This window comes from Macaca nemestrina, chromosome 20, assembly GCF_043159975.1.
Source record: "Macaca nemestrina isolate mMacNem1 chromosome 20, mMacNem.hap1, whole genome shotgun sequence".
Classification (NCBI taxonomy): Eukaryota; Metazoa; Chordata; class Mammalia; order Primates; family Cercopithecidae; genus Macaca; species Macaca nemestrina.
In genome coordinates this window covers 46545271-46572998 of record NC_092144.1, presented here as the reverse complement: position 1 = coordinate 46572998, position 27728 = coordinate 46545271, and the positions used below count along the sequence as shown (strand labels likewise).

The following is a 27728-nucleotide window of genomic DNA, read 5'->3' as shown; positions in this document are numbered from 1 at the left end:
AAGAAGTTATCCATAAACTTCTTAAACCAAATTTATTTACTTATTTATTTAGAGAAGGAGTTTTGCTCTTGTTGCCCAGGCTGGAGTACAATGGCACACTCTTGGCTTACTACAACCTCCACCTCCCGAGTTCAAGCGATTCTCCTGCCTCACCCTCCCAAGTAGCTGGGATTACAGGCATGCGCCACCATACCCGGCTAATTTTGTATTTTTAGTAGAGACAGGATTTCTCCATGTTGGTCAGGCTGGTCTCAAATTTCCAACTCAGGTGATCTACCCGCCTCGGCCTCCCAAAGTGCCAGGATTACAGGCGTGAGCCACCGCACCCAGCCTTAAACCAAATTTACAGCCCACCCTCAAAAGACCTCATTTACAATTTAATTTTATTATATTCTGCCACAGAATATGTTTAGACCCATACTGAAAGAAGAAAATCAAGTAATTCCTTGAAGATGAAGAGTCATTCATTAAACAAATGAAACCATTATTCCCTTAGCTTTCCATTCTCTCTTTACAGGTACATGGTGAGTCAGTGTGACAAATGATTTCAACTCCTTAAGGGGAAGCCCGTTAAAGAATTTTACTTGGTGAATTTTAAAATATTCATATTGTGAAAAAAACTAAGAAACACTAAAATAATTTTATCGACAAATAAAATGTAACAATTATCTCAGTTTTATGAAGGCTGTGTATTCAACTTTGAAAAACTTGTTATATCATAAGGTTTCTCCTCAGTATAAATAATTATGTCACAAAAAAAATTAAGGCTTTCTCTTATGTATAGCAAACATAGAATGTGTGAATCAGCACTCTAATTCCATGAGGCAAAAATCTAATCCAAATTAAGAAAAAATAAATAAAAGGAAATTTATTGGATCACAAAAAATGAAAAAGGATGGTGTAGCTGTCAGGAATGACTGGATCCAGGAGATCAAACAATATCATCAGATTTCTGTCTCTTGTCTCCATTTTCCTCTGTTAGATTTCTCTTTGGGAAAGCTTTCCTCATGAGTGGCAAAAAGGCTCCTGGTGAGTTTTTAATCTTATTAAATCCTTGAAACTTGCAATTCCAGAAAAAAATCTCTTACTACCCATAGGAATACTCGCAAAGGACTTCATTGATCCAGACAGGGCCATTTGCCAATCCCTTATCACTAGGTTGGGGGAAATAATTGGCCAGCCTGTGACCAATCCACTACTGTCCCTGATTAACAGTTTCACCAGAATCATATGCATTGAGGGTGGGGTAAGCCAGGTACAGAACAGATCAAAAAGTAACAGATGTGGCCGGGCATGGTGGCTCACACCTATAATCCCAGCACTTTGGGAGGCAGATCACCTGAAGTCAGGAGTTTGAGACCAGCCTGACCAATATGGTGAAACCCTATCTCTACTAAAAATACAAAAATTAGCCAGGCATGGTCACAGGCACCTGTAATCCCAGCTACTCAGGAGGCTGAGGCAGGAGGATTGCTTGAGCCCAGGAGGCAGAGGCTGCAGTGAGCCAAGATTGCACCACTGCACTCCAGCCTGGGCAACAGAGAGAGGCTCTGTCTAAAAAAAAAAAAAAAAAAAAGTAACAGATGTCTACTACTGAGCTACTTCAAATAATGGATACTCATGAACTGAAATATGAACTACATTCAAAGAATTACTAACCAAGAAGAACTCACTAATATTCAATAAGGACTGAGTGGTAACCAAATGTTTTCTTTCCTATACTTGTTATAATCAGAGCGTTTCTCTATTATGAATTCTTTGATGTCGTCTAAGGGCTGAAACACAGCTAAAATTATTCCCACATTCATTACATTTATAAGGTTTTTCTCCAGCGTGAATTCTCTGGTGTAGTCTTAGGGACAAGATCTGATGAAAAGCCTTCCCACATTCATTACATTCATAGGGTTTCTCTCCAGTATGAATTCTTTGATGTTGATTAAGATATGAGCCACAACTGAAGGCCTTCCCACATTTGTTACATTCATAGGGTTTCTCTCCTGCATGACTTCTCTTATGGTGAATTAGAACTAAAGCATCACTGAAGGCTTTCCCACATTTACTGCATTCAAATGGTCTCTCTCCAGTGTGAATTCTATGATGTCGATTAAGTTGTGAGTCAGTCCTAAAAAACTTCCCACATTTGATGCACTCATAGGGCTTTTCTCCGGTATGAATTCTCTGATGTTGATTCAGGTGTGAGCGATAGCCAAAGGTCTTCCCACATTCACTACATTTGAAGGGTTTCTCTCCTGTGTGAATTCTTTGATGCAGAGTAAGGGCTATCCGTCTGCTGAAGGCTTTTCCACACTGATTACATTCGTAGGGTTTCTCTCCCGTGTGAATCCTCTGATGTTGATTAAGGTGAGCACTCTGTCTGAAGGCTTTGTTACATTCTTTACATTCATATGGTTTCTCACCTGTGTGAATTCTCTGATGTTCAACAAGGAAGGCATAACGGCTAAAGGCCTTCCCACATTCATTGCATGCAAACGGTTTCTCTCCAGTGTGGATCCTCTGGTGTTGAGCAAGGTGAGCACTCTGTCTGAAGGCTTTGTTACATTCCTTACATTCATAAGGCTTCTCCCCAATATGAGTCCTTTGATGTTCACTGAGAAAGAAGCCATGGCTAAAGGCTTTTCCACAGTCATTGCATGCGTATGGTTTCTCTCCACTGTGAATTCTCTGAGGTTGAGTAAAGAATGAGTAACAGCTAAAGGCATCACCACATTCACTGTATCCATGGGGTAATTTTCCAAAATGAGTTGTCTGATGTTGAGCAAGTAATGAGTGGAAACTTAAGAGATTTGAAAAATCATTACTTTCATAAGGTTTCTCACCAAGAGGAATTCCTGTATCTTTACTAAAGTATGTACTCTGGTTGAATTCTTCACATTCATTACCTATCAAAGATTCCTTCTCAGCACGGAGTCTTTTATATTCAATTATGACTGAATTTTGGGGGAAGAGTTTATCATAAATATCAAATTTATGTACTTGCTCTATGGTAGGAACTTTCTGTTGCATTAAAAATACTGATTTCCGGGGTATGCTTCTCCCAAAATTACTAAATTCATTGTGTCTTTTCCCAGTAGAGATTTTCTTAACAGCTGTCACTTGCATGAAATGCCTCTCCGCATTTCCCTCATGTAGCTCAAATTCACCCTTACATTTCCAGGCTTCTCTGAAACTGGAGCATTCAAGGCCATGACTTGTTAGCCTTTCCATTATCATCTCCTGGGATATTTCATCTTCATCAATGAACCATTTTGGAGATAATTCCTTGATTTCACACCAAGACTCCCAGTCTGAAAAATATCAAGAAAGGAAATGTCTCCTTTGTTCCTTTGCTATGAGGAAGAAAATTGTTATAGAAGAAATGGAAGAATTTAACTGGGGGGAAGGAGGGTAGAAAGTATGTGATTCTAATAGCCCAAATATGGCCATGCGATATGATCAAAAGACAATGGAAGCACAAAGAATAAAGAGAGCTGAGAAGGGAAGGTATATGTGTTGATGGTAGTAGAAGGTGGTAGTTGGGGAAACAGGTAAAACGCAGGTCATCAAAAGGTAGGCAAAGCTAAATGCTAACAAGATAAAGAATTGAGGATGTCTGATTAGATCACAGCCAGTTTCCCTGCCTCTAGTCTTTAAAGCCTCCAGTTCATCCTGCACTGGTATTCATAAGACTGAAAACTTCATGAGGGCAGGGACTGATGTTCACTCCTTTTTCTTCTACTGTTGCACCCAATGCCTTGGACAGTGTCAGCATGTTGTTAAATGGATGACTGCTGCCAGATTAATCTCATGGCATCTTTTCCCACTAATGCTGTTCAACAACTTCTAAGATTTTTATCAGGGTCCAGGGAAAATTTACATATATTTTTTCTCAGTGACTAAAATAAACCTATCCTTTGTTAGGTCCATCAGCTTTTCTCATCATTCAGGGAAAATGATGCCTATTGAGAAGATACGTGATACTTTCAGGAGAGGATATTGGTTGGAGTAAGGTAGAAAGAAAACTATTTTTTAGAAGATGATCTCAAAAAATGAGAAAGTCCTTTTCACACCACAATAATCAGCCAATATGTTCAAATACATAGAACCTCTTAGTAGGTCCAAAGTACCTACTGAAGGCGGGAAAGCCTGACACAAGGTCTTTCTACCTTTTGTAAATTCTGAGAGCTCAAGCCTGTGCAGATGATAATTCCATGTGGCACACAATGAAGGATAAGCTAATATGATATAGATTATTACAGATATAAGTGTCAGGAAAAAAGAGATCAAAACTCACTAGCTTACTTAAGGAATCATTCTTGGAGAATATGAGCTTGGTGTTCAAGGCTATAATCAGGATTCCAAAATATAGTGACTATTCAGTGACAGACACATTTTCATGTTTAGATGTGGTTAGGGATTATTTTAGAACTACATATTTTGGCATTTGGAGGTTAAATGGATACAGTCTTTGCCATAACAGTTTCTCATCTGTTGAAAAGTAAAGCTATCTCCAGTATAGGTCAGAACGAAATTGAAAAGGAAGTATTATTCATCTGTATCTTTCTTCTTTCCAATACACCCTTCACCCAAGGAAAGCCTCATCCCTATCAGTCTGTCCTAAGCACCGCCTTGGATTTTCTTACCTGTCTTTACCCAGGCCTGAGAGGCCTTGTTCGCCTATCCTTTGTTAGGTCCATACCATTCATTCTTTCCCTGGAAATACAACTACTTCTGTTCCCTCACTTGCCTGGATCTCATCTCTCGTAGGCATCACCTGAAGCCACTATACTCCATCTTACCAAAAATAAGTCTTTACTCCAGGCAAATAGCAGATTTATACAATAACTAACTTAATGCTGAATAAAAGAAGCCTGATGGGAGAAGACTAGATATTTTCCAACATGGGAGACTCTGAGATGCCTGAAGCTCCAACCACTATCTTTACACATAGACTTACAGATTGGATCCCCTTGATTAAAAGACTGTATGCTATCCAATATGGTAGCCACTAAGTATATGCAGCAATTTAAATTTAAATAACATTTTTAAAAGTCAGTTCCTTAGTCACACTAGCCACATTTTATGTACCCAAAGCCAAATGTGGGTAGTGGCTACTGTATTAGAAAGCACACATATAGATTATTTCCATCATCACAGAAAGTTCTACTAGAGGCTGAGCATGGGGGTTCCTGCCTGTAATCCCAACACTTTGGGAGGCCGAGGCTGGTGGATCACTTGAGGCCAGGAGTTCAAGGCCAGCCTGGCCAACACGGTGAAACCCCGTCTCTACTGAAAATACAAAAATTAGCTGGGCACGGTGGCTCACATCTATAATCCCAGCTACTCAGGTGGCTGAGGCACGAGAATCCCTTGAACAAGGAGGCGGAGGTTGCAGTGAGCTGAGATCATGCCACAGCACTCAGCCTGGGCGACAGAGCGAGACTGTCTCAAAAAAAAAAAAAAAAAAAAAAAAGTAAGTTCTACTAGACAGAACTGGACAGAGATCCACATTAATATGACAAAGATCTTATGGTAAATGAGGAAACAACAGAAAAACAGGGGAAAGAGTCCGTTAAAGGGAGAGAACAGAGTTTTGAAAAGAGAAAATGGATAGTGGTAAGAACTATCTTATACATCTCAATAAGCTGAGGAATATGAAAATGAAAAAGGGTACCTGCATTTAGCTAAACTAGAGGGGTAGAAGCCAGATTGCAAGTGATAAGACAGTGGAAGAGAACCTGAGGTGAAGGCAGCGAGTTGAGATGACAACTGCTATGTAAGTAATTGGAAGAGAGAAGGGAGTATGGTTGGCAAGAACACAAAAAAAGTCCTATAAAATGCTATGAAATTCTTCTAAGCAAGATTTAAATGAATCAATGTAATATATAATTGCAAGAAAACAAAAAAATAATATATGCATACATTTTTACCACAGGTTAATTTATATCAGGTCAGTTTCAACCAGAATTCCATAAGGATTTTATTTCCAAACTTAAGAAAATTATTTTAAAGAAACTTGGACAAAAGTAATCAATAATATAAAAGAAAATTATGAACAAAAAAAGAACATTCCAAAACCAATAATAGGACCTAAGCTCTTGCATTTTATACCTTTCTTCCATCAAAATCTCCGTGAAAGAACTCAACCAGGGTTGACTTGTAAAATTATTTATCATTGTGGAAAAGGTCAAGAAAAAATATCCAGAGAAACACACTTAGAGCATTAAAACCTGCAAGACACAGAGAACACAGTGAAGGGGAGCACGGCCTCCTCACTACCATCCTGACCACATCTGGTTGAAGGGAATGAATTTGACATCAACCTTGAAAACTTGCGTGTGGGAGAAAACACCACAAAGTCAAAAGGCAAGGGACAATCTGAGAAAAAACAACTAAAACATGTATTATAGAAAAATGAATAATGTCCAGAAAAAGACACATTCTCCAAAATGCAAGTATGCCAGCAATCCCAACAGTTTGGGAGGCTGAGAAGGGAGGATCGTTTGAGCCCAGGAGTTCTATACCAACCTGGGCAACACAGTGAGACCTCATCTCTACAAGAAAAATAAACAAAAAATCTAACCAGGTGCAGTGGTGCACACGCTGAGGTGGGAAGATTACTTGAGTTCAGGAGGTAGAGGCTGCAGTGAGCCAAGATCATGCCACTGCGCTCCAGCCTGGGCAACAGAGTGAGAACCTGTCTCAAAAAACAAAACAAAAAAATGTATGAGCAGGTAATTCACAGAAGAGAAAAACTTTATAGACAATGCATTCCTGGACAGATGCTCAGTAATATCACTAGTAAATTAAAACCATAAGAGCATTTCCCTTCCTCGTGTCAGCAGAAATTTCAGTTAGACAATATTAAGGACAATATCAAAAACTTAAGTTGAAGAATATCAAGAGAGGAAGGAAAAGCCATTCTCAGACACTGTCATTGTTAGTACGAGCATAAACTGATACAATCACTTCCCAGAACAAGTTGAGTATCTTGTAAATTAAAACATGCACTTCCATGTTCCAGCAATTTTACTTCAAGGTACACATTGTGTTGTTTGTTTTGTTTTGTTTTGAGACAGGGTCTTGCTCTGTCACCTCGCCTAGGCTGGAGTCCAGTGGCACTATCATAGCTCATTGCAGCCTTGAACTCCCAGGCTTAAGTGGCCCTCATACCTCAGTCTCCTGAGTAGCTGGAACAATAAGCACACGGCACCATGACAGGCTCATTTTTTTATTTTTATTTTTTATTTATTTTATTTTTTTATTTTTTTCCGAGATGGAGTCTTGCTCTGTCGCCCAGGCTGGAGTGCTGTGGCACAATCTCGGTTTACTGCTACCTCCGCCTCCTGAGTTCAAGCAATTTTCCTACCTCAGTCTCCCGAGTAGCTGGGATTACAGGTACACACCACCACGCCTGGCTAATTTTTGTATTTTTAGTAGAGACAGGGTTTCACCATGTTGGCCAGGCTGGTCTCGAACTCCTGGCCTCGTAATCCACCTACTTCAGCCTCCCAGAGTGCTGGGATTACAGGCATGAGCCACCACACCCAGCCTGAAAGTGCTTTTTAAAAACTATAAAACCCAGAAAATATAACATAAGACAATATATAGGATTAAGCCCAAATTTATCAGAAATGTAATTAGACTTTCACCTATTAAAATGAAAAGATAATCAGACTGGTTTATAAAGTAAAACTCAAATCTGTATTGCATATAAGCCCTATACTTAAAGTTATCTTAAAAAGTTGAAAATAAGGCCGGGCGCGGTGGCTCAAGCCTGTAATCCCAGCACTTTGGGAGGCCGAGACGGGCAGATCACGAGGTCAGGAGATCGAGACCATCCTGGCTAACACGGTGAAACCCCGTCTCTACTAAAAAATACAAAAACTTAGCCGGGCAAGGTGGCGGGCGCCTGTAGTCCCAGCTACTTGGGAGGCTGAGGCAGGAGAATGGCGTAAACCCGGGAGGCGGAGCTTGCAGTGAGCCGAGATCTGGCCACCGCACTCCAGCCTGGGTGACAGAGCGAGACTCCATCTCAAAAAAAAAAAAAAAAAAGTTGAAAATAGGCCAGGCACGGTAGCTCACGCCTGTAATCCCAGCACTTTGGGAGGCCAAGGCGGGTGGATCACAAGGTCAGGAGTTCAAGACCAGCCTGGCCAATATGGTGAAACCCCGTCTGTACTAAAAATACAAAAATTTTGTATTTTTATACAGTGTACAAAAGTGTACAGGCACACACCTGTAGTCCCAGCTACTTGGGAGGCTGAGGCAGGAGAATCACTTGAACCCAGGAGGTGGAGGTTGTAGTGAGCTGAGACCACAAAAACTGCACTCCAGCCTGGATGACAACAGCAAAACTCTGTCTCAAAAAAAAAAAAAAAAAAAAATCAGTCAGGCGTGGTAGCTCACACCTGTATAATCCCAGCACATTGGCAGGCCAAGGAGGGTGGATCACCTGAGGTCAGGAGTTTGAGATCAGTCTGGCCAACATGGCGAAACCCTGTCTCTACTAAAAATACAAAAATTATCTGGGCATAGTGTTGAGCACCTGTAATCCCAGCTACTCGGGAGGCTGAGGCAGGAGAATCACTTGAACCCAGAAGGCGGAGGTTGCAGTGAGGCAAGATCACACCATTGCACTCCAGCCTGGGCGACAGAGCACGACTCCATCTAAAAAAAAAAAAAAAAAAAAAAAAAAAGCATGAAAACTCAAGGAAACACATTCTCCCATAGAGCCTTAGGAAGGAATGTACACTGCTGACATCTTGATTTTAGCTCTGTAAGACCTAGTTTTTACTTCTGACCTCCAGAGCTATAATAAATTTGTGTTGTATTAAGTCACTAAATGTGTGCTAATTTATTACAGCAGAAAAAAAAAACTAAGCAGACAACTTTTCTGGAGGGGAATGTAGCAATTCCTTATAAAACTACATATGTATGGCCAGGTGTGGTTGCTCATGCCTGTAATCCCAGCACTCTGGGAGGCTGAAGTGGGTGGATCACAAAGTCAGGAGTTCGAGACCAGCCTGGCCAATATGGTGAAACCCCATCTCTACTAAAAATACAAAAATTAGCCAGGCGTGGTGGTACAAACCTGTAGTTCCAGCTGTTCAGGAGGCTGAGGCAGGAGACTCACTTGAACCCAGGAGGAGGAGGTTGCAGTGAGCCGCGATTGGGTCACTACACTCCAGCCTGGTGACAGAGCGAGACTCTTGTCTAAAAAAAAAAAAAAAAAAAAAAAAAAAAAGTGTATATGCACTCACTCAGCAATTCCACATCTACGAATCCATGCTGAAGATACAGCCTCAACAATAAAAAATATATATAAGTTCAAGGTTATTCATCACATCTTTTGCAACTGTAAAATATTGCGAACACTAAATGACCATACATTAGTGTAGTTGAATAAATTATGATAACGGGTACATAATGAAGTATTATGAAGCAGTCAAAAAATGAAGAAGGGCAGGGCATGGTGGCTCACTCCTGTAATCACAGCACTTTGGGAGGCTGAGGCAGGCATATCACTCGAGATCAGAAGTTCAAGACCATCCTGACCAACATGGTGAAACGTTTTCTCTACTAAAAATACAAAAATTAGCTGGGCATGGTGGTGCATACCTGTAGTCCCAGCTACTCAGGAGGCTGAGGCAGGAGAATTGCTTGAACACAGGGGGCAGAAGTTGCAGTGAGCCAAGATCCTGTCACTGTACTCCAGCCTGGGTAAGAGTGAGACTCTGTCTCAAAAAAAAAAAAAAAAAAAAAAAAAAAAAAAAAAAAATGAGGAAGATCTTCACGAACTAATATAAAGTGATCTCCTTTTAAGTGATAAAAGCAAAATGTATCTATAGCACACTATTTGTCATATAAAGAAGATACAAGAAACTACACATGTAACTGCTAATTTGTGCAAGAGAAACATTTATTTCAAGGATAAACTTGAAACTAAGGAAATTGGTAACATACAAGGGGTGGGTGGGAAATGGGTAGGAAGAAGCAGGGAAAAAGAATAAAGTAGTAGGAACAAGGAGGGCACAATACTTTTTGGAGATCTACTTTATACTATTTTATATAGCTCTGATCTTAGAGGCATAGTAATGTTTTAGATACCAAAAAAAAAAAAAAAAAAAAATTAAAACTAAGCAGGACTTAGTAGGAATGCAAAATAGAACATTTGTTATAAACAGTAACAAATGGGTTGGGCAGGGTGGCTCACACCTGTAATCCCAGCACTTTGGGAGGCCAAGGCTGGCACGGATCATGAGGTCAAGAGATTGAGACCATCCTGGCCAACATGGTGAAACCATGTCTCTACTAAAAATACAAAAATTAGCTGGGGGTGGTGGCACACGCCTGTAGTCGCAGCTACTCAGGAGCCTGAGGCAGGAGAATCGCTTGAACCTGGGAGGCGGAGGTTGCAGTGAGCTGAGATTGCGCCACTGCATTCCAGCCTGGGGACAGAGGGAGACTCCATCTCAAAAAAAAAAACCGTAACAAATGGACCTAAAATAACTAAGTAATTTTGGAAATAGTATTTTTGACTGGACAATATAAGACTGAAACAAAAAGTACTATACACGAATACCTAAATCTAGTTGTTAAATTTGTTTCTCACAGAGAAATAGGTTAGAAATTCTGAAAGTACTTTATGTGTATACTAAAATTGAACAAATAGGTAAATATATTTTTTCTCATTATGAGAAAAAGAAATAACAAATAAGTAAAGGAGGAAGGCTACAATAAATCCTGTAAAGCAGGACTATAAATCAAGTTATTCATATAAACTGATAGTTTTAATAGATAAAAAGATAGAGGTAATAAAAAATGGAAAAAAAAGAGGCAGAAATAAATATAGGGGTGTGTATGTAAATATCTATCCATCTATCTATCCATCTATTTCCTAGCTCTATCTATCTATCTATCTATCTATCTATCTATCTATCTATCCGTTTCCTAGCTTTAGCTGCTGTCAGGGCCAGTAGCCTAGTGACATCCCAGTAGCCTAGAGCATACCTAGCTGGGTTTCTAAACACCATTTCCCAATAAAGCAATGAGGGCTCCTTGGAGAAGTGGTTGATTCAAGGCTGGGGCAAGGAAAATAAGAGAACCTGGAATACCTTGTGCCAGAAGGAAGGATGTGCTCAAAAAATGTACGGGGGCATGTCAGAAGGTCAAAGGAACCAAAGTGAAGGAGATTCCAACATTCAAAGCTGGAATGATTTGAGAAACAAAATAATGATTCATTGGATTTACTTCATAGAAATAAAAATCCATAAATCTAAAAATAAATCCATTTAAATTTTATGAAGTCATTACATTTTATGAGGTAAATTAGGTTTACCTCATAGAAAAAAATCTGTAAAGGCCGGGCGCGGTGGCTCAAGCCTGTAATCCCAGCACTTTGGGAGGCCGAGATGGGCGGATCACGAGGTCAGGAGATCGAGACCATCCTGGCTAATATGGTGAAACCCCGTCTCTACTAAAAATACAAAAAACTAGCCGGGCGAGGTGGTGGGCACCTGTAGTCCCAGCTACTCGGGAGGCTGAGGCAGGAGAATGGCGTAAACCCGGGAGGCGGAGCTTGCAGTGAGCTGAGATCCGGCCACTGCACAACAGCCTGGGCGACAAAGCGAGACTCCGTCTCAAAAGAAAAAAAAAAAAAAAGAAAAAATCTATAAATATAATTGAATATATAAGTAAATGGATTGGAAGGAGCAGCTCTTCCTACAGAACAATCGCAATTAATATACATAAAGAAAAGAGGGAAATGGAAAAAAATCAACATTAGGTTAATAACACAGTAATAACAGTTGAAGAGATCCAGCAATAAATGCTAAAATAAATGGGTAAAAATTACAGAAGAAACTGAATAATCTCAAAGTATCTCCCCCAAGATATTTCTTAATTACAAAGAGAAAAATAAGAAATTTATAATGGAGAAACCAAGCAGACACTACCTTCACTAAGTGTTCAAACTTAACATCACCAATACTAAGACATTATCGATATTATGCATCCTTTGGAATGATGCACTGAGAGAGAAACAACATTATTTCTGTGACATTTTTTGCAAAAATGCATTACCTCAATCTAATTATAAGAAAATATCAGATATGGCCGGGCGCCATATCTGATATTTTCTTATAATTAGATTGAGGTAATGCATTTTTGCAAAAAATTACAGGTGGCTCAAGCCTGTAATCCCAGCACTCTGGGAGGCCGAGACGGGCGGATCACGAGGTCAGGAGATCGAGACCATCCTGGCTAACACGGTGAAACCTCGTCTCTATTAAGAAATACAAAAAACTAGCCGGGCGAGGTGGCGGGCGCCTGTAGTCCCAGCTACTCGGGAGGCTGAGGCAGGAGAATGGCGTGAACCTGGGAGGCGGAGCTTGCAGTGAGCTGAGATCCGGCCACTGCACTCCAGCCTGGGTGACAGAGCGAGACTCCGTCTCAAAAAAAAAAAAAAAAAAAGAAAATATCAGATAAATCAGATAGATCCAAATTGAGTGCATGCAAATATAATGAGCCATTTGTGCAGAGTGAAGCATATCTGAGGGTTCCAGGAGAGATTACTCCAAGAAGATGAAGTCAATAGATCACCTAATATATCCAAGTATCTTGAAAGATTCAGACAATTGATGATAAGTCGGGAATTGGATTAGGGATATGTACATATAAACTAAGCAAAAAAAAAAAAAAAAAAAGGACAAAATTCCCAAGTCATTATTAACTCCATGGAAAACAAAAAGGTGTAGAGAAAAAGTAACTTGGCATATGCACGGCACAGCTATGACTAGCACTAAATGGCCATAATAAAATAAATGCTGAATAGTGACTTAATCAAAATTATGACATTGAGATGATGGGGGATGGGAAATGTGTGTATTTGTGTGTGTGTACATGTGTTGAATTCAGGAGAAGAAAGTGCTAACTCCTTATTTTATTTTCTTTTTTTTTTTTGAGACACAGTCTCAAAAGGCTGGAGTGCAGTGGCACGATCGCGGCTCACTGCAAGCTCCACCTCCCGGGTTCACGCCATTCTCCTGCCTCAGCCTCCCAAGTAGCTGGGACTACAGGCGCCCGCCAGCATGCCTGGCTAATTTTTTGCACTTTTAGTAGAGACAGGGTTTCACCGTGTTAGCCAGGATGGTCTCAATCTCCTGACCTCGTGATCCGCCTGCCTCAGCCTTCCAAAGTGCTGGGATTACAGGCGTGAGCCACCACGCCCGGCCTCCTTACTTTCTTATAAGAAGATATCGAATAAAGGCTCACCCTGAAAAAACAATCAAGAGTAGCAACATTAACATATTTTTGGAGATATGAAGGGAACACCAAAAGAACTACAAAAGAAAAGAAAGTGGATCGCTCTAGGAAGAGGGAAACTGGGAAGCCAGGAACAAGAATTCCTTTTTTAAGGGAAAAAGCCTTGTATAGGCTTTTTGGTGTGAAGGTAATTGTGTTTTTTGGCAAAACGGCAATTATTTTTGCACCAACCTAATGATACTACTTGATTTTTTAAACAATGTGCGTACATATCTTTCATAATTCTGATAAAAATAAAAACTCCGAAAAAGAAATCTGGAAATGAAATATAATTCTAACTGTAAAGGGAAAAGAAGAGCTGAGAAGGATTGAGATTCAAGGTATAGGTGGAAGACTAGAGAGCATAATTTGATAGAAAGAAAAAGAAAAAACCCCAGGGTGTGGTGAGGTTTCTAGGGAAGCACATACTAGGGAGATTTCAGCTCTCATCCCACCTGAAGCCCAAAAGAGTTTCCTACTTACTACGTGGTCGAGTACCTTACAATAGTCCTCCCTGCCTGGTGATCTGTCACTCACCTGCACAGTGACCCCGTGACATCTTTCTCTCCACCATCCACGGCTCCTTCCCTTGCTCCAGTAAGGAGATCATGTTGGGCTTAGAAATGGAGAGTCCTGTTCACAGGGAAAGAAAATGAGAGCAAGAGACAGACAGACATACAGACAAACAAATCAACATGCCACAGCTGTTCTAGGACACAGACCCAATCTCTCGATCATCAGGCAAGAATGGACATTAGAGGAAGGGCTAGAGAATGGAATGATGCTTGTGTGGATGAGGAGGAGGATGAAGCTTCTGCCATGGCAGTGGTTCTCAAAGTGCTACAGCAGCTGCAGCCATCACCTAGGAACTAATTAGAAATGCACATTCTCAGGCCCCAACCCAGAAGTATTGCGTTAGAAACTACAGTGGCTCTCGAACTTTAATAGACATCAGGGTCATTTGCAGAGCTTATTAAAACCCAGACTACTGAGCCTACTCCCAGAGTTTCTGATTTTGTAGGTCTAGAATGGGGCCTCATAATTTGCATTTTAACACATTCCCAGGACATGTTGATGTTGCTGTTCCAAACCACCATTCTATGGCAAAGGGAACTACCCATTTCCAACTCTATGAAATTACTTCATACACCAGGCGCAGGGGCTCACGCCTGTAATCCCAGCACTTTGGAAGGTCGAGGTGGGCGGATCATCTGAGGTCAGGAGTTCAAGACCAGCTTGGCCAACATGGAGAAACCCCATCTCTACTAAAAGTACAAAAATTAGCCGGGCATGGTGGTGGGTGCCTGTAATCCCAGCTACTCAGAAGGCTGAGGCAGGAGAATCGCTTGAACCTGGGAGGCAGAGGTTGCAGTGAGCCAAGATCACACCACTGCACTCCAGCTTGGGCGACAAGAGCAAGACTCTGTCTCAGAAAAAAAAAAAAAGAAATTACTTAATGTGTTCAGAATGTCTGCCAAAGTAAATTAATTAATTAATTAAAATTTAAGAAACTTAAAAAGTTAAAAATATATACATATTTCTAATCATTTCCTGGGGACAGGAAGTAGAAAGGCAAGAAAGTGCTTTTAAGATGTCTTAAGATGTCCTAGATATTCTCAACAGAGGAAGCAAAAACACTCCAGAGGAAGATTGTTAAATGATGGGGGAGAAACATCCTTACCAAGCCATACCAAGTTCCTGTAGTTCTCCAACATGACATCTCTGTATAAATCCTTCTGAGATGGCTTCAGCCATTCCCACTCTTCTTGGGAAAAGTCTAGCGCCACATCTCTGAAGGTCACCAACCCCTGAAATAAAAAAATTCTTGTTCACCAGGTGCCCAGACACCCATATGGTCCTAGCCAAAAAGATGCATTTGGCCAGAGTTCAAAGCTCTAAGTGACGCAAAGAAAATAATTATTGGAGAACAATTACATACTGAGGTTTGTCAAATACTTTAAGAGAAGAGAAATATTAGAAACAGACTCACCGTTTGATAATTTTACATTTTTGTAAAAAAGACATATATACACAAAATTAGCTTATAACAAGAAACAGCAAAGACTAAGTTGTATGTTACATATACTAAGTATAAAGAAAATCTTATATGGGGGATTCCTTTATATTCCCCAAATTGAGACATCAGATGGGGCACAATAGGAGAAAGGTCTTGAAAAGGGTATGGCCTGAAAGTTAGACTTTATATGTAGTCTGTGACTTAGTATATGTGAAGTATATGTGAAGTGACTTAGATAGAATTTTCATTGGAAGGTTATGCAAAAAATCTGGAAAAACCTTCATGTTCAAAAACAGAATTCAGGCTATAGCACTGAACTGAAGGCTAAATGAAGGGAGAGATATTTGTTTTATAAGCCGATATATATCCAGTGTCTATTACAAAACTGATCACATTGTAAACTCTCAGTAAACATTTGCTACTCAGGGAATAAATGGTGATGTTTCCTATAAAATGTCCATACGAAGAAAGAGTATTCAGTGCTTAAAAATGATAGGGTTTATGGCCGGGCGCGGTGGCTCAAGCCTGTAATCCCAGCACTTTGGGAGGCCGAGGCAGGCGGATCATGAGGTCAGGAGATCGGGACCATCCTGGCTAACACAGTGAAACCCCGTCTCTACTAAAAAAAAATACAAAAAACTAGCCAGGCGAGGTGGAGGGCGCCTGTAGTCCCAGCTACTCAGGAGGCTGAGGCAGGAGAATGGCGTGAATCTGGGAGGCGGAGCTTGCAGTGAGCTGAGATCCGGCCACTGCACTCCAGCCTGGGCAAGAGAGCCAGACTCCGCCTCAAAAAAAAAAAAAAAAAATGATAGGGTTCCAGTCTGCACAATATGTTCTCTTTTTCTTATCAAAAATAATGAAATATCAGGCCGGGCATGGTGGTTCATGCCTGTAATCCCAGTACTTTGGGAGGCCAAGGCAGGCAGATCACCTGAGGTCAGGAGTTAGAGACCAGCCTGGCCAAAATGGTGACACCCTGTCTCTACTAAAAATACAAAAATTAGCTGGATGTGGTGGTATGTGCCTGTAGTCCCAACTACTTGGGAGGCTGAGGCAGGAGAATTGCTTGAAATCGGGAGGAGAAGGCTGCAGTGAGCCGAGATCGTGCCACTGCACTTCCAGCCTGGGTGACAGAGCAAGACTCCATCTCAAAAAAAAAAAAAAAAGAAATATCAAATATGGTTATTCTACATAGTGGAAATAGGGCTGAATGTGTCTAGGGAAAAAATTACACAACTCCATAGTGTTGTATAACTTCCATGTGCTCCTCTACTCTTTTCTGAGTCCTAGGAGGCTGACTGCATCAATAAACTCCCTTGTCCCATCCCATATTCTGTTGGGTTCAGCCACAAGCAAGAGATGAAAGGAAGGTAAGTAAGGCAGAATACTTAGTCCCCTGGCTCCCTCCCTGGGTGGGAGCGCCACCCTGGGTGGTCTCTGTCTTTCAATCAAAATTCAGAGCACCTGTCAGGGGCCTCCTCCACCCAGCTCTCTGTCTCTGGATTCAAAGATCTAGGGTTAGAAGTAAGAGAGTTATGCTGTTATGAGCCCTGGAGTACAGCACGATCCTTCATAGTTTCTCTATGTCCTGATAATATCTTGTAAATAGTCACCTTTTGATTGCCTTGCTAGAACCCTGATTGATAAAACATGTTGACACAAAGTACTTCTCACATATGGCCAGAGAGTCCTCAAAAGCACTGCAAAACCACTCTACTATGCTTCCCTAATAAATTCACTCTCCCCATCTCCTGATAACTATTTCATTACTCTGTCATCAACTCATCTCGTTCTCACTTTGAACTTCCTCATCCTCCAGCCACCATATGTACTTACCCTTCTGTATCTGTACTGATAGCTGTATATTCTGTCTGCCCTCTGTGACTATGGATAAAATTCTAGGCTTCGAAGACCAGTCCCTCCACTTGCCCACACAAAGACATTTTCACCTCTCTCCCTTGTACTACCAACTATTCTTGCTTTACTGGATCATTCCAATCAGCAAAAAAACTGATGCAATGTCTTCCATCTTGTAAATAAATACATAGATAAATAAATAAATAAGTTCCTTTTCCGTGATCTCACTCTAGCTATTTCCCCATTTCTCTACTCCTCTTAATAACAAAACTCTTCCGATGAGTTGTCTAGACCAGTGTTATCTACCGGAAATATTTGAGTCACATATGTAATTTGAAATTTTCCAGTAGTCACAGGAAAAAAATAAATAGAAAAAAATATCATTTTTATTTAACCCAATATGTTGAAAATGTTATCATTTCAGCATGTAATAATATAAAAAAATTAATGAGATTTCCTACACTTTTTTGTACTGAATCTTCAAAATCTGGTATATACTTTGCACTTACAGCGTATCACAATTTAGAGTACCTCATATGTGCCTGCTGGCTACACTATTGTAAGTCTAAATTCACTGTCTTTGTTCTCACCTTCCTCATTTTCCATTCTCTTTTTTCTGCCTTTTTTTTTTTTTTTTTTGGAGATGGAGTTTCACTCGTGTCACCCAGGCTGGAGTGCAATGGCATGATCTCAGCTCACTGCAACCTCCACCTCCTGGGTTCAAGTGATTCTCCTGCCTCAGACTCCAGAGTGGCTGGGATTACAGGCATGTGCTACTACACCTGGCTAATTTTTGTATTATTAGTAGAGATGGGGTTTCACCATGTTGGCCAGGCTGGTCTTGAATTTCTGACCTCAGGTGATCTGCCCGCCTCAGCCTCCCAAAGTGCTGGGATTATAGGCATGAGCATGAGCCACTGCACCAGCCTTTTTTTTTTTTTTTTTTTTTTTTTTTTTTTGAGACAGGGTCTCACTCTGTTTCTGTTGCACAGGCTGGAATGTATACCACATGAATCATAGCTCCTTGCTGCCTCAAACTCCTGGACTCAAGTGATACTCCCATCTCAGTCTCCCAAGCAGCTGGGACTATAGGCATCTGCCACCATGCCTATGTTTTTGGATTTTAGTATCAAATATTTTTTTAGAGACGGAGTCTCCCTATGTTGCCCTGCATACATAGTGGGTCTTGAACTCCTAGGCTCAGGTGATGGTCCTGCCATCTTGGCCTCCAAAGTACTGGGAGTACAGACATAAGCCACTGCACCCAGCCTCCATTCTCCCTTAAACCCACCACAATGATGTCTTCATCCCAGTCATTCAATGAAGTAGCTCTTGTCCAGAATATTTCTATGTTACCAAATCCAATGGTGAGTTCTCAGTCTTCATCTTCTTCAGTCCCTCTCAGAGGAACTTGGCTCAGTTGATCATCCCATCCTTGAAATACTTTCTCCTCTTGGCTTCCAGAACCCACACTCTTCTGGTTTTCCTTCTACATCAGCTCTTCTCAGTCTGTTTTGCTGGTTCCTCCTCTTCTTGTGTGGCTCTAAATGTTGAACATCCCAAACTCAGTCCTACGACCTATTTCCTACCTACATTCACCACAACCTTGCCCTCAAGATAATCTCACCCTGTCTCATGCTTTAAATACACTAAGGATGGCCGGGCGCAGTGGCTCGCACCTGTAATCCCAGCATTTTGGGAGGCCTAGGCAGGTGGACCACAAGGTCAGGAGATCCAAACCATCTTGGCCAACATAGTGAAATCCATCTCTACTAAAAATACAAAAATTAGCTGGGCATGGTGGCATGTGCCTATAGTCCCAGCTACTCAGGAGGCTGAGGCAGGAGAATCACTTGAACCCAGGAGGAAGAGGCTGCAGTGAGCCGAGACTGCGCCATTGCACTCCAGCCTGGGCGACAGAGCAACACTCCGTCTAAAAAAGAAAGGAAGGAAAGAAAAGAAAGAAAAAGAAAGAAAGAAAGGAAAGGAAGAAAAAATACACTAAGGACTCCCAAATTCACATCTATAGTCCTGAACTCCAGATGTATAATCGGCACTCCATTTGGATATCCAAAAGGTCTCTAAATATATCCAGAACTCAATTCTCTTTTTTTTTTTTTTTGAGACGGAGTCTTGCTCTGTCACCCAGGCTGGAGTGCAATGGCGCAGTCTCAGCTCACTGCAAGCTCCACCTCCTGGGTTCACGACATTCTCCTGCCTCAGTCTCCCAAGTAGCTGGGATTACAGGCTCCTGCCACCACACCTGGCTAATTTTTTGTATTTTTAGTAGAGACCGGGTTTCACCATGTTAGCCAGGATGGTTTTGATCTCCTGACCTCACGATCCACCCGCCTCAGCCTCCCAAAGTGCTGGGATTATAGGCGTGAGCCACCGTGCCCAGCCTTCAGAACTCAATTCTTGATGTCCAGCCCACTTCACATTGTCTTTCCAGCTCAGTAAATGGCATGCCTATTCATGTAGCTGCCTAGCTAAAAATCTCTGTAGGCATCCTGACTTCTTCCTCTCACACACCACAACTAATCCTTGATCAAATCGCATTTTCTATCTCCAATGTATACCCAGAATCTCACTAGCTCCAACGCCACCACCATGGCCCAGGCTGCTATCACCTCCTGTCTGGATTACTAAAACAGTCTCCTGACTGGCCTCCCTGCTTCCACCTTTACTCCCCTGCTATCTGTTTTCACTTTAAGGCATAAATCAAATCAGATCACAAACGCTCCAATGAACTTAACTCTCCTTCACTTAGAACCAAATTCAAAGTTCAGATCATGACTTGAAAGGGCCTACATAATTTGGTCCCCAGCATTCCTCTGACATCATAGTGATCATTTCTCTTCAAGGACAGACTCATTGCTATCCCTGGAACACACCAAACACGCTCCCACCATAATAACTTTGTACTCCTTCTTTTAAAGCTCTTCCCCAGATCTCCACAAGACTTACTTGCTACTTTCACTGAAGTTTTGCTTTGCTAAATGTCACTTTCTCAGAGAGGCCATCCTTGACCTCCCTATTTAATAGATGAGTCAGTAATCAACCTCTATCCCTTATTTCACTTGCACCTCATCACCAACTCAAGAAATCATCATCCATCTAAAGAGGACAGCTCTGCTCCATCACACAGGTGAGCATAACGCTGAGTAAAAAAGATATTAAATGTTTTGTAGAAGGATTATATGAACAAAAGGTAGAGAGAGAAAAGTGGAGGGGTGCTCATTGGGCTATTTGTGACTTTCCCTGTGGTTCCAAAGTCCTGAAAAATGAGGTCAAATGTCTGAAAACAAAGCAAAAGAGCATGCTTACCTGGGACATGGCTTTACAAAGCCCCACAGCCATTCCTCCTTCTTCAGTTTTCTCTTCTGAAGAAGAACAAAGTCCTGAGAAGGGAGAGTTAAGGAAGAAATGATGGTGTGTCAGCCCTATGTTTTTGGTCCAAGACCCACAAAATGGAACTATTGCCCCTTTCTTCTCCCTACATGGGCCAGTCTCACCTTTTCCAAGATCTGGCAGGGGGTGGCGCGGGGGAATCCAAAGCTGAACTTAACTCTCAAAGTCTTGACTTATATTAAGCGTCGCCTGAACTCAACAAAAGCCAAAGTCTGTCCTACGGCCAACAAGGTGGTTCATGATCCAGCCCCTGGCTGTACCTCTGACCTAATTTCCTGCCCTTTTGCCCCTTGCTCACCACACTCCAGGCACACGTGTCTTTCTGCTGTTACTCAAACACTGCGTACACCCCTCCTTCAGGGTTGTGACCTTTTCCTTCTGCCTGGAACCTTCTCCCAGACACCAGTATGGGCCACTCCTCTTTATTTCTATATGCATTCAGGTGTCCCTTCATCAGAGGGACTTCCCTGAAAATTCTACCTAAAAGGAACCCCTGTTCCAGGTACTCAATTTTTCTTTTTTTTTTTTTTTTTTTTTTTTTTGAGACAGAGTCTCGCTCTGTCGCCCAGGCTGGAGTGCAGTGGCCGGATCTCAGCTCACTGCAAGCTCCGCCTCCCAGGTTTACACCATTCTCCTGCCTCAGCCTCCCGAGTAGCTGGGACTACAGGCGCCCGCCACCTCGCCCAGCTAGTTTTTTGTATTTTTTAGTAGAGACGGGGTTTCACTGGGTTAGCCAGGATGGTCTCGATCTGCTGACCTCGTGATCCGCCCGTCTCGGCCTCCCAAAGTGCTGGGATTACAGGCTTGAGCCACCGCGCCCGGCCCTCAATTTTTCTTTACGCTGAATTATTTTTCGTCTTAGCGTTTATCACCACTGGACATGTTACATATAGCTTTGTTTCATTGTTTCTCTTCCCATACAAGATTATAAGATCCAAGAGAACTAGGTTTTGTTTGGTTCACTGGTGTATTCTAATGACAGAACACCACCAAACCATGGTAGTTTCTCAAAAGTATTAGATAAATGAAGAAATTTTACTATGCCTCATGTAATATAAATATACCATGTTAACTCATGCTGTGTTAGGCAAGTAATTTTAATTTTCCTGTGCCTCACTATCAGACTAGATCCCACATAATTAATCCCATGATCTCACATACACATAAAATTCTCACCCAATCACAAACATACACACATTTACACAATCATAGGCATAATCTCTCTCACACACACAGCCATATTAGCACAAAGACAGAGACTGTCACACATAGGTATCTATGTCACACATAGGTATCATTGTGTCATTATCTCATTTAATCCTCAAAGCTACTACTCCACAAAACTATAAAGATAGGTATTAATATCTCCACTTTACTGGTAGTAAAAGGGAGGTTCCAGAAGCTTAAACAACCAACTCAAAGTCAGGGGTCCAACTGAAATGTGACCCCAAAACCAGTCCTCTTTTGAAAGGGCACGATGTCTGAATGGGGAATATTCAACACAACCTGAGTAATCAATGCCATATATTCCTCAGAGAGGCATCTTTAGAGATGGCAGATGTTACCTTTATTTCCCTACGGAAATGCAGCCTGAGGGAAACATTGCCAAATTTTAATACTACAGGAACTACAAACTGGGCAGTCTGAAGTAAGTTCCTTGTCCTCTTAGGGTCAACATTTCTTCATCGTCAAAATAGGGACAGGCTGGGCACGGTGGTTCACACCTGTAATCCCAGCACTTTGGGAGGTCAAGGTGGGCAAATCACTTGAGCCTAGGAATTCAAGACCAGCCTGGGCAACGTGGCAAAACCCTATCTCCTCAAAAAGTAGAAGAATTAATCGGGCGTGGTGGCATGTGTCTGTAGTCCCAGCTACTCGGGAGGCTGAGGTGGGAGGCTTGCTTGAACCCGGGAGGTAGAGGGTGCCGAGAGCTGAGATTGCACCATTGCACTCTAGCCTACAGCACAGAGCAAGACTCTGTCTCAAAAAGAAAGAAAGAGAGAAAGAAAGAGAGGAAGGAAGGAAGGAAGGAAGGAAGGGAGGGAGGGAGGGAGGGAGGGAGGGAGGGACAATTGTGGTTGACCTAGAATTCAGTATACATCACCCCCTAATTTTACCCCCTAATTCTGGACTACTTTGCACTAGACAACTCAGTCCCTAGCAGTTATTTCCTTAGTGTAATGCAGCTTGAAATTGTCCATACAAGCTTCTGCAGCAGGGCACGGCGGCTCACGCCTGTAATCTCAGCACTGTGGGATTCTCAAAAAAAAAAAAAAGCTTTTGCAACCTGAGAAGAGAATCAATGTAGTCTTCTCAGAATCTGGGAGCAGAAGCCTTAAGTAGCGCCTGCATAAAAGAAACTTCAGTTTGTTTGTTTTGTTCTGATAGCTGTGTATCTCTTGGGCAATCAATCAATCAATCAATCAATATGTTTTTTGTTTGTTTGTTTTTTGAGATGGAGTGTCACTCTTGTTGCCCAGGCTGGAATGCAGTGGTGTGATCTCAGCTCACTGCAGCTTCCACCTCCCGGGTTCAAGTGATTTTCCTGCCTCAGCCTCCCAAGTAGCTGGGATTACAGGTGCGTGCCACCACGCCCAGCTAATTTTTGTATTTTTAGTAGATATGGGGTTTCTCCATGTTGGCCAGGCTGGACTCAAACTCCTGACCTAGTGATCCGCCCACCTCGGCTTCCCAAAGTGCTGGGATTACAGACGTGAGCCACCATGCCCAGCCTGGGCAATATAAAAGTTTGGAATGAGCCATTAGTCTCCAAAAAGAAGGTATGATGAAAAAAAAAAAAACTTTGTTTTTATGTAGCACCCAGACCCAGGTTGACTTTCCACTCCTTCCCTCATTGGCTACATGACCTCAGGCAAGTTAATCCATCTCTCAGAAACTTTCTTTTCCACTGTGAAGATTGCATGAATGAACACCTAGGGCAGAAAGGTGCCACCCTTGTTCCTGCTTGGATTCTACACACATTTGGAAATGAAATAATATTTTTCTTTATCAACTGAGAAGGTCAAAATAAAAAACTCAGCACACTTGGTACATCAGAAAAAGAGCCATGGGTCCAGACTCTCAGCACCAAATATGGAAGAGTTTTGAGAAGGATAAAGCTAAAATCTCAAACTCAATAACCTAAGGAGAGGAAGACTGGGCTTTCAGATTAGGCTTCCCTCCCCCAGAAGCAGCTGAGGATAGCCTCACTAGAATGTTTTTAGACTGAGTCCTGTCACTCACAAGGGGACAGAAGGAAGAGACCCATATATAAGTTCCCATGTTCTGAAGGTTCCTATTCCAAGACCAGACCATCTTTTCCAAAACCCTCAAAACCCAGGGCTACCATTTTTCACACTCTCAATGTGGGAAAGAACAAGGGAATTTAGTAATTAAAGGGGGGAACTTGACTGGACACAGTGGTTCAGGCCTATAATCTCAACACTTTGGGAGGCCAAGGTGGGAGGACTGCTTGAGCTCAAGTTTCAGACCAGACTGGACAACATGGCATGAAGTCTCTACAAAAAATAAAAATAAAAACAATTAGCCAGGCATGGTGGCACGTGCCTATGGTCCCAGTTTCTTGGGAGGCTGAGGCAGGTGGTTTGCTTGAGCCCAGGAGGTCAAGGCTGCAGTGAGCTGTGATCACACCATTGCATTCCAGTCTGGGTGACAGTAAGATCCTACCTTGGGAAAAAAAAAAACAAAAGACCTGGCGTGGTGGCTTACGCCTGTAATCCCAGCAGTTTGGGAGGCCGAGGTAGGTGGATCACTTGAACCTGGGAGGCAGAGGTTGCAGTGAGCCGAGATCACACCATTGCACTCCAGCCTGGGCAATAGAGTGAGACTCCATCTCAAGAAAAAAGAAAAAAAGGCCGGGCGCGGTGGCTCAAGCCTGTAATCCCAGCACTTTGGGAGGCCGAGACGGGTGGATCACGAGGTCAGGAGATCGAGACCATCCTGGCTAACACGGTGAAACCCCATCTGTACTAAAAAATACAAAAAAACTAGCCGGGCGAAGTGGCGGGCGCCTGTAGTCCCAGCTACTCGGGAGGCTGAGGCAGGAGAATGGCGTGAACCCGAGAGGAGGAGCTTGCAGTGAGCTGAGATCCGGCCACTGCACTCCAGCCTGGGTGACAGAGCAAGACTCCGTCTCAAAAAAAAAAAAAAAAAAAAAAAAGAAAAAAGAAAAAAGAAAAAAAAAAAAAAAAGCGAGACCGCTAGAGCTAAACTGCTTGGGTTTGAGTTCTGTTGCTGTCACTTGTTAACTGTGTGAACTTGGGCAATTTTAATATTCCTGTGCTTCCTAAGTCAATCCCACAATCTCATATACACACACAAACTCTCACTCAATCACAAACATATACAGAGTCACACAAACACACCCATAATCTCACACAATACACAGCCACATAAGCACAAAGATAGATGGTCACATACAATTACACCAACAGAGATAAACAATCACACACAATCGCACACATAGCAGCATACCACACAAGTCACACATCTTGTCACAATTACCCATACAAAACTATACCTACAGAGGCAGATGGTCATAGTCGCACAATCACACTTGCTGTCACACACATTCAAACGCAGTTGTATCCGCAGAAACAGGTGGTCACATAACCACACACATGCATTTACACACACAATGTCACACCACAGCCTCTCATAAACACACCTGCAGCTACACCTGCAGAGACAGTCACACACAAACGCACATATTCACAGTTTCACCCCCAGACACAAATGGTTACAGTCACACACAACCGGGCGCACGCGCACAAACACACACAGTGACACAAGATCACATTCTGTCACACCCGCAGCCTGTCACATAGTTGGTAACACAGTGAAACACACACGGCCTCCCCAGCGACTCCTGCCGGGTTCCCATCCCTGGCGCGTCCGGTCCACCCGGAGCCTGCCCTTGACCTCCCGCTGTCGCTCGGGGCCCGGCCCCACTCACCTCCCGGCGCCGCGGGCTCTGCAAACTGGCCCCGCGACCAAGACCCGCGACGTCACCTCCCAGAATCCTCCGCGAGGAGGAGCGAGGCGAGGACTGAGGCGTGCAGGACTCTGAGCTCTGCGAAATCTGCCAGCGACACCGCGTTCCCCATGGACCCCGCGAACCACGAGCCCCAGAACGCTTTGCGCCACGGCCGTCATCGTTGAACTACACCTCCCAGAGAACCCCGCGGCCCCCTCCTCTGCGCGCCTGCGCCGCGGGGGCTGGCACCGGAGAGGGCTGTGTGAGGTCCCAGGCGCTCAAGTGAGCGTGAGCTGCTGTGTAGGGAAGAGCGGCCAGGCTGCGCGCTGGGCTGATTGGTTGAATGCTTGGGTGTGGTGGTTCGTGTGTGACTGTTGCTGCACACCTTTATGCTTGCTCACGAAAGGAGCGGCGGATTTTGTCAGTGCAGGGAGCTTCTGTATTTTAAATCACGTCCCGTGATTGTGGGTAGCTGAATGTGAAAGTGATTGTGGATGAAAGAGACTATGGCTGACATTGGGGGTGACCGTTTCTGTTACTGTGAGGATACCACTGATCCAATGTGTGTATCTCTGACTGTCTCCCGGTCTCACTGTTCCTTCACCCCCATCTCCTGCCATGGGCCAGGTTTGTGGTTTTGCTGTTGTTGTTGTTGTTGTTGTTGTTGTTGTTGTTTTGAGGCTATCTTGGCGCTCACTGCAACCTCCGCCTCCCAGGTTCAAGCGATTCTAGTGCCTCAGCCTCCCCAGTAGCTGGGACTACAGGCGCCCACCACCATACCCGGCTAATTTTTGCATTTTTAATAGAAAAGGGGTTTCTCCATGTTGGCCAGGATGGTCTGGAACTCCTGGCCTCAAACCATCCGCCCACCTCGGCCTCCCAAAGTGAGGGGACCATAGGCGTGAGCTACCACGCCAGGCCTGTTATCCTCATCTTTATGCCCCATCTCTGCCTGTACCTAATGTGATGCCAGTCACAGAAGGGTGATTAGATTTCATTAGTCTGAGGTTGCTTGTTTGCACCAGAGCCGTAAGTAGTTTGGTAGCTGATAGCCCTGGTGTTCCTCCTGCTGTTGTTTCCATCTTTTCACACTACAACTCTAGGACCCAGCTTTAAGAAAACTGCCCACAGTCAGGACAAGAATGTGAGCCCCTGAGTGAAAAAGTTCCAGACTAAAGCAGCATTATTCCCCATCCCCAGTCCCTGAAAGATCTGAAAGGTGCATCCATGTCAAGATCTTAGTAAATCGGGCGCGGTGGCTCAAGCCTGTAATCCCAGCACTTTGGGAGGCCGAGACGGGCGGATCACGAAGTCAGGAGATCGAGACCATCCTGGCTAACACAGTGAAACCCCGTCTCTACTAAAAATACAAAAAACTTAGCCGGGCGAGGTGGCAGGCGCCTGTAGTCCCAGCTACTCGGGAGGCGGAGGCAGGAGAATGGCGTAAACCCGGGCGGCGGAGCTTGCGGTGAGCTGAGATCCGGCCACTGCACTCCAGCCTGGGTGACAGAGCGAGACTCCGTCTCAAAAAAAAAAAAAAAAAAAAAAAGATCCTAGTAAGTCAAGATTCTTATGTGGAGCAAGGGAAAGTTCTTCAGAATGCCTCCTTGGAGAATACGTCCTCCAATCCCCTGCCACAGAGAGCCCTCTAATTGCTAAGGCTAGAGAATCTTCTACAAAAGGAATATGGGTATTAGAACTGATTGCTGTTTACTCTGTGAAATTATTACTTTCAGAAGAAATCAGATATTTTTTTTTAAGGCTCTACAAACATGTAATGGTTGGGTTGCTTTAATGGGGAAATTTACAAATTCAGTGTTTTTTTGGATGATAATTGTGGTCTGGTACTTGACAATTAGATTAAACAGTTCTTCTCTGGACTTCATTATCAGGAAAGTTAGAGATCATCTTGGATGTTTCATACCAAGGTGCTGAAATTTAAGATTCTCCATTCTTTTTGTAGAGACAGGGTCTCTGTCACCCAGGAGTACGGTGGGGCCATTTTGGTTCACTGCAGCCTTGACTTCCTGAGCTCAAGCAATCCTCCCGCCTCAGCCATCCAAGTAGCTGGTACCACAGATGCATGCCACTACGCCTGGCGAAGTTTTTAATTTTTTGTTGGGGTGTATATGACTATCTCCTTAT

The 27728-nt window shown here is 42.9% G+C and overlaps 1 protein-coding gene across 3 annotated transcripts; it reads right to left on the bottom strand.

Moving 5' to 3' along the window:
* Nucleotides 1–366: 366 nt before the first annotated feature.
* LOC105495435 (zinc finger protein 527) lies at nt 367–25748 on the bottom strand. 3 transcript variants are annotated; one of them, XM_011764978.3, is made up of 5 exons: nt 25563–25748; nt 20504–20577; nt 14984–15110; nt 13840–13935; nt 367–3305 (listed from the first exon to the last, which is right to left on the bottom strand). In XM_011764978.3, exons 2-5 carry the CDS (start codon nt 20534–20536, stop codon nt 1732–1734), a joined length of 1830 nt encoding a protein of 609 aa, XP_011763280.2. In that variant the 5' UTR covers nt 20537–20577; nt 25563–25748; the 3' UTR covers nt 367–1731. The 3 variants fall into 3 exon arrangements, with proteins under 3 accessions (XP_011763280.2, XP_011763281.2, XP_011763284.2); XM_011764979.3 differs by lacking the exon at nt 25563–25748 and having other exon boundaries at nt 14994–15110; nt 20504–20579; XM_011764982.2 differs by lacking the exons at nt 13840–13935; nt 14984–15110; nt 20504–20577; nt 25563–25748 and adding an exon at nt 6109–6556.
* Between the last annotated feature and the right edge of the window lie 1980 nt (nt 25749–27728).

Coding starts and splice junctions, on each gene's coding strand:
- LOC105495435 (XM_011764978.3), bottom strand. CDS start 20,536: ATGGCTGTGGGGCTTTGTAAAGCCATGTCCCAG. Junction 15,111..20,503: donor TTTGTAAAGCCATGTCCCAG/GTAAGCATGCTC, acceptor TTTTTATTTCAG/GGGTTGGTGACCTTCAGAGA. Junction 3,306..13,839: donor GTCACGGGGTCACTGTGCAG/GTGAGTGACAGA, acceptor GATATTTTTCAG/ACTGGGAGTCTTGGTGTGAA.